The following is a 7,368-nucleotide window of genomic DNA, read 5'->3' as shown; positions in this document are numbered from 1 at the left end:
GATGCTTCTGGCTTGGTGTCATCTACATAGAAAGGGGTGACACGCGCCAGCCACTCCGTTCTCCCCTTCAGGCCCTGAATGTCAGAGTTAATTCTGCATTTGTTGGGGTGGGGGCGGCCATTGGTTATGTGGAGTACTGTGCAGCCAAGGGGCACAAGTGAGGTGATTCGGGTTCAGTGTCCTCGGGCTCAACTTTCCTCTTTCATCGCCCCCAGTGATGGAAGAGGGGGTGTTAAGTCTTCAGCCTGAGCCCCCTTTCCAGCCTCTTCTCTCGTTCCCCTCCTCCCTCCGCCCCTGGTTGACTAAGAAGAAGGTCTCTAGTAGCATCAGAACAATTCTAGGATTGCTTCACTTTTACACCTTGGGTCGCTGGGTAAAGCGCACACCCATCCTCTCCTGGGAGAAGCCCCAGGTCTGGGGATCTGGGGGGCGGGGGGGGGACAGGGTCGGGTGGAGCGCGTCTTCCCGCTCCCAGCGCCTCCTGTGCACACGTCGGTAACCTAGCAATGCCCGGAGAGTCGCTACCGCTGTGGGGCTGGCTCTGCAACTCAGCCCTGGCCACGGCACCACGTGCAGTTTCCACACCAGCGTGGCCAGAGCTCGAGAGGCTGGGGCTAGTTTTTGGCCAGGCTCCCTCTTTGGAGGTCGTTGGCATCTTCCAGCCCTGTGAGCCCTTCTCAAAGGAAAAGCTTGGCAAGACTAGTCCCTGAGCTCAGACTGTGCGCTGCCTGCCTGCTTTGCTTCTGTCTCAGGCTTGCAGGGCAGGAGACCTATGCTTGCTTTGACTCTTTACTTAGTGATAATTGGTTTTGCAAACGCCCATCCCTCCAACCTCTCTGCCACCGCTCTCACTTTGACATCTGCTTCAGCAGAGGCCACGGTGGCCCAATGTGGGCACCTGTGAGACCTTCCAAGGAATGGCCAGACCCACAGTGAGGGGAGCTTCACACATGGAGAGGCCCCTTGGGTGTTTTGCCTTGTGTGTACCTGGATGCTACTCTACACTGAGCTAATTTTTGCATAGGCCTTGAAGTTCCCTGGCATAATGCATCCTGTCTCTTAGGTGTAGGGGTGCAGGCTGGCTGGATGTTGGCTGGCTGTTGCTGCTGCAATTTAAAATGCAAAGAAGCCCTAAAGATGTTTTTCTGTTTTCGGAAGCTTGTGGAGGAAATGAGTCCCAAGCATCATGAATTTTCATTTGCAGGAAGTGTTAGTGCATAATCTCAGTATTTGTTATGGGGCTTTTGGTATTGCCTGGTGCCAGTGAAGACTTTTTTTCCATGTAGAAAAAAAAATGCATTTGTGGCTGTGGAAAGCTGTTGGAGGAACACCCTAAAAGTGGTTAAGACTATTGAATTATTGGCAGTGTGTGAGTGAGTGGTGTGTATGTGTGTGTTTGTATGTTAGCGGTAGCTAATTTTAGAGAGAGGCAGTTGTGCTCATCTGTTAAGCCATGAGAGATACATGCGTTTTCAAAGTGAGAGAAGACACAGGATAAATGTAAGAATAGCCCCCGTTTGTCAGAAGAGGTGCAGAAAGACATCCCCCCTGGAGACATGAATGGATGAGTATTAATGTGTTGGGTGTGGTGCGGCGATGACCCTGCATGAGTGACACTCAGCTCTGGGGACTTCCCTTGCCCTGCCTGGCCAAACCCAGCTACCTGTGAAAAATAGGACACGAGGTTCAAAACGGACACACAGTAACGATTCCTTTTATTATTGATGAGAGACACCTTTGCTTTTTAAAAAGATAGTATAGATTGAATTATATTTTTTTTTTTCTAAATAATCTCTTCTCTCCTTCTCCTCAGAGGCAAACTATGCAAGAGGCACCAGACTCCCTATTTCTGGTGAAGGACCAACTTCTCAGCAGAACAGCTCCAAGCAAACTGTCCTGTCTTGGCAAGCTGCAATCGATGCTGCTAGACAGGCCAAGGCCGCCCAGACCATGAGCACCTCCGCACCCCCACCTGTAGGATCTCTCTCCCAAAGAAAACGGCAGCAATACGCCAAGAGCAAAAAACAGGGTAACTTGTCCAACAGCCGACCTGCCCGTGCCCTCTTCTGCTTATCGCTCAATAACCCCATCCGAAGAGCCTGCATTAGTATAGTGGAATGGAAGTATCCTTTTCCTGTGGGAAGCCCTTCTCATTTACCATCTGTGCTTCGAAAGGCTCTGCTTTCTGCAGCGACACTTCCCAGAGCCTCATCAGTCTGGAATGTGAGCAGTAGAAGAAGCTGTAGGCAAGGGGTTCCTCTCACGGGCTTCGGCTTCCTATCTCCTCAGCGTGCAGAGGGTGGCTCTGTGGGTATATTCAGCCTTGACGAGTGTGCGCGTGCGTGCATGCGTGTGCTTAGTGCTGGGGGAAGGGAGTCAAGACTGAAATTTCGAAGGGGTAGGGAATTAAAATATGAAAGTGACCTTTGGTCATGGGATACTGGATAGTTTTAAAGGTGTTACTGTTATTGGGGTAGTTGTATGCATTTAACTTGTTGACAATTTGGAATGCTAATTTAAAAAAAAAAAAGATGGAGACTATCTTCAGTCTGTACTGGAAGTGACTTTTAGTGGAATCTTCTGGTTCCAGTGACTAAAATTTGCCTCTGCAGCCATGGTGAATGCTATGGTTGCTTCTGGCTCTTCTAGTTGGCCATCCTAATTGATCAGATAGCTGCAAAAATGAACATTTGCTTCATAGGGAGGAGTTACTTTTGTTATTATTATTATTTTTTATTATTGGCTGATCAATGCTCTGACTTCCTGGAATTCCCTTTTGCTGGGCTCAAAAAAAAAAAAAAAAGCTGCATAGCCACGTGTGTACAGAAGCAAGCCATGCAGGAGAGGCTGAAGCCCTCCAAGCCCGGGAGTGGCAAAGCAGCACTTCCCGGGGAGGCAGGGGCAGGTGCTGCACAGAGTGTATATACCCAGCTAGGCCCTTGGGCTAACGACACTTCCAAGTGTCTCTGTATTTGTAAAACTGAACTTTGATTTCTCCCAAGATGGTTACCATGCCCCAGATCCTGGAAAACAACATTGCTTCTACCTGCCTATTCCTTTCCCCAGCTCTGGGCGCCAGGCTCCAGTGACTGCTTCCCCCTAGAAAAGTTGACTGAAGCCTTCTCTCAAGCCCAAGCTTTCTGATTAATCATACGCTTCTTCGGTGTGGGTGAAATAAAGCATTTTCTTTTCCCAGAAGGGTGTTTGGGGCCAACAGGCCCTCTGAGTATTTCCTGGCAGCAGACAGGGGTGTGTGCAGGGAGCTTTCCTGACCAGGCTCAGGAAAGGGAGAAGCTATGTTGTAAGATTGCTGGGTGACAGCTAGAAAGTGGGGCTGAAGACCCCTAAAAACCTAGGTTCTCCACACAGCCACAGCCTGCATGATCTCACGTATCTTAGCTCACGTATTTTGTCTGCTCGTGGACAGGAGTTAAAATGAAGCAACTGTCTAGAACGGTTTTTGGAGAGAGCAGCTGAGTGCCAGGGCAGGATTTGAAGGTTTTCACGTGCTTTTTCTTTTTAGCACAGATGTCTCTCCTCTCCAGTGAGAGGAGTCTCTCACATGCTTGGGGCTGTGTGTGTGCATTTTCTCTTTAAATTCTCTAGTCTAAGACAGAACTCTCATATAGGCCAAGAGGGGGCTGCTACGTTAGGGTATGCTTCTATGGTCTTCCTGGAGTCTAGAGGCAGCAGCTGCACTTCCTGAAAACACGTCTTTTTCCCCCGAGGTTGGTATGAGGTAATTCAGAATAAGCAGAGACCTCTCGGCGGGGTCATTCCTTTTATGTGGAATGAGGTGCTGCTTCTCTTAGTGCGTAGTGGTTTGTACATGGAAGTTCATGTATAGTCACTGGACTCCAGCATCTCATCACTAGCTCCCTTTCTTGAGTTGCCAGATGCAAGTATGTGTATATGGATTAAGGCGACATATTGCCAGTGAAGGATGCCTGTGTGGGACAATTTCTATAGCAGGTAGATAGGAAATGATGCCCTCTATTTCAAGGAACATCCTCCTTCAGCAGCTCAGTCAGGCCAGGTAGCCCTGGGAGAGGCCAGTCTGCTTTTATAGGCTGGCGAGGGGTGGTGGCCAGATGTTCTTATGAGAAGCAGCTGTTGGCTCAAACCCTCCCGTTTCTTGTAGTGGTAAGATAGCATCCTCGCCTGTCTGTCCACAGAAACTGAGCACTGCCAAGAAGGAAACACCACAAAGTCTTATGGTCAGCCTTTTTGAACAGTGTTAACAGTTCTCAGATCTGCAGCTTTATTGTTTAGGTATTTATTGAGAAACAGGAAGAAAGACAGTGTGGGGTAGAGTAAGCCCAAGGTGTGTTTTTATGGGGAGTGACTTCAGGGCTGCTGATGTAAAGTGTCAGAAGGGGCCTGCTAAGGGAGAAAAAAAAAATTCTGAAGTCTTCCTGAAGTCAGATCCCTGGGTAAAAGATTTTATAACTGAGTTGAGAAATCAATATGATTAAAGCTAACTGGCTTAAAAATAAACCCATCAAAGTTAGTAAGAGGATAATGCTATTCCTGTCCTCATTCCAGTGAGTTACCCAAGCTCTTCAAAGGGTGAGGCTTTATAGAACCCAAAGTACCCATCTCCAGAGAGGCAAGGGGTAGTTGTTTCTTTTGTCACTTTGGGGGCTCCCAGAAGGCCATCGACAGGCGACTGTTCCTGTCTGTCAATCTTTAGCACCTAGAGGAATTTAGTAACTGCTGCTGCCTTGCCTCTTGTGGGCGAGTGTTATATCTAAGCACTGTTGAAATTCAATCCCAGGAATTGCAGACTAGGTCAGTGTTCAACAACAATTGCAGACTAGGTCAGTTTAGAAAAGGCTGAAAAACAGGCATTTGGGCAGAAGTCAGACTTGGTGTTGTTGCTGGTTTTGACAGCACCTCTTCCTAACTTACTGTTTAAGCAAGTATCTGTTGAAGGCTCATCTCAAAGTGACTCTTCCAGACAGCCCTCCGAGATTTTAAATGGATAGAACCTGTTTTGAAAGTGTCCGGTGCTGATTTCTTGTGGCTTTTAAATTTAATTTGTTTATAAATTGAACACAGAAACAGCACATTATGAAGTGAGTGCAGCCCAACTAATCTGAAACAGTTACAGCTATTGATTATTCTGGTAGAGATGGCTGAGGAGGGAGCTGGCAGCCTGATTATCACAGCATCCGAGGTGCTGGGACATGTCACACAGGGTTACAGGGAGGGTGACGGTGGTGCCCTGGCTTTGCCCGGACTGCTCTCCATCAGGAGTTTAGCCAGCCTCTGAGAAAACAGCTCTAACATGGTGGCAAGGATCCCTGGGAGAGGTCTATGCCATTGATGGTTACCTTTCTGTGTCTGTGACAGCTGAGTTTAGTAAGAGCCTTGTCACTTTTTAAGGTACAGAAAGTACAGACCTGCTTCGTACAGTGACCTACCTGGATGCTCATTACTTCCAGGTTTTAATAACAAAAGAATGAGTGTAACGGGAGCCTTGCAGTAGAGAAGAAGGCTGAGGAGAGGTCACAGGCTAGGACAACCTGCTGTGAGGGGACCAGAGAAAGTTACTTCTGCTGAAAACCCAGCATAGCCAGCATAGCCACAGAAGGCTGTGTGTGTGTTCAGGGGGATGGGTGCTAGGTGGTGGGTGGGTGATTTTTATTTTAAAAGCAGCTCAGGTGTGAAGTACTTGAGAGTGTGATGAAAGGGAGAGCCACTGTTTACGTAACACATATGTGCCTTAACAAAACCTTTCAGACCATTTGACATATTTATATTATTGGCTATTTTTGCCAATTGTGTGGCCTTAGCTGTTTACATCCCGTTCCCTGAGGATGATTCTAATTCAACAAATCATAACTTGGTAAGTGTCTTAGAGTCCCTGCTTCGTGCTGGCACATGGGAATCTTCTGCCTTTGTGCATAGGGTGGCAGCCGGCTTTGGGGATGGCGGAGTTTGCAACTATGTATGCTGTGTTTCCCAAAGCCGTGTAACAGTGGGGTTGTGTTGTTGCTACTACTTTTTGTTTTATTTTATTTTAAGATCTGACTTGAATTCTTAGATTTATGCTGAATGAAAGTGTTCAAAAGTCATGAGTCTTATATAAATAGAGATGGAACTTTCATGGAAGAAATTTGTAGAAGGGTTTTAAAATGTTTTTTTCTCTCTATCTAGGCTTTTGGTGTATAATATTAGCTTTTTTTTGTTTAATCCAGTGTTATTTAGTGGATACTGTGGTTAATTTCTCTGGTAAATAAGAATCATGATGGATTTTGTACGTGAGATACTAATTTTTATAGATGTAGACCGAAACAAATCTAATTGTCTAGGGTACAGTGTGGTGTAAATCAGAACAACCATGGAGTTTACACCCCTCAGCCTCCAAAAATGCTTCAAGTCGAGTTTCGAGCGCATCTGTGGTTAAATGCTCCAGGACGCTGTCGTATGCTTTATTGCCCTCTTAAACATTTATAGTGTGCATGAGCTGAGAAAAATCTCTGGGAAGTTGTGCAGCTAAAAAGCAGATTTCCTTTTGTTTAACTCAGCTAGTCACTGAAAGTAATTGGTTATGGATTCTTCAAACAGTTTTTTTTTTTTTTTTTTTTGTAGAAGACTTTTTAATATCATGGAACTAGTGTTTCATGGAACCTCCTTTGGGAAGAGTGGATAGAGTTTTAAAAAGAAAGACACTGGAAAACTTTGGACTGGAATTTGGGGCTCTTCCCATTCAGCTGCCACTGGGGTGTGTTGGGTGGCATGTGTCACACCCTTTCCACATTGCCATTCACCCCGCCCCCCACAGTTAAGGAGACTGGCTAACATCACCAGGATTATTTAAAAACGTCTGACATTCTGTTGTCTTTCTTCTGTGGTGCAGAAGCCCTGTCAGTCTGTTTTGGCCTTGCAGCACCCTTGCAAGGGCTAATTCTTTACCCCATAAGCCATGCTGGATGGTAGATGAAGGAGGGAGCCGGAGCTGGGGAGCAAGGAGCTGGGTCCCCCATGCTCTCTTCTTTGAGTTGGTTCTGCTTGCCTTGGCGTTTTGTGTGGAAGCCATGCGTTTTTAACCAAGCAGAGGCTGCAAGGCAAATGCTCTACGCACTAGGCTCTCCCTAGTCACTCAGAGTTTGGCTGGCAGCCCGAGGTGAAGCTATGCTTTTATGAATCTGGCTTTCATGGTTTATGTTCAGGATTTCTTGTGACATTTTAAATGCTGTGTGTATTTCAGGTATAACATGATGTCTGTTTGTATTTGGGTTTTTCGCAGTTTGCTTTCTAAAGAATTAAAAATTTTGGCTGTTACTCATGAAAACTATGGTCTAATAGGAGTTCAACACACACACACACACACACACACACACACACACACACACACACACA

The 7,368-nt window shown here is 46.5% G+C and overlaps 1 protein-coding gene across 2 annotated transcripts in view; it reads left to right on the top strand.

Moving 5' to 3' along the window:
• Positions 1-1,881: 1,881 nt before the first annotated feature.
• The window catches only part of Cacna1d (calcium voltage-gated channel subunit alpha1 D), a 294,805-nt gene continuing 289,318 nt past the window's right edge, over positions 1,882-7,368 (top strand). For both annotated transcript variants that reach the window (XM_055612225.1, XM_055612224.1), the window contains exons 1-2: positions 1,882-2,123; positions 5,746-5,851. In XM_055612225.1, coding sequence (XP_055468200.1) covers positions 1,951-2,123; positions 5,746-5,851 — 279 coding nt within the window. In that variant the 5' untranslated portion in view covers positions 1,882-1,950. The remainder of the gene's footprint in view (positions 2,124-5,745; positions 5,852-7,368) is intronic.

Source organism: Psammomys obesus, unplaced genomic scaffold, assembly GCF_907164565.1.
Source record: "Psammomys obesus unplaced genomic scaffold, mPsaObe1.curated_primary_1811, whole genome shotgun sequence".
Classification (NCBI taxonomy): Eukaryota; Metazoa; Chordata; class Mammalia; order Rodentia; family Muridae; genus Psammomys; species Psammomys obesus.
This window is presented reverse-complemented; position numbering and strand designations above follow the sequence as displayed.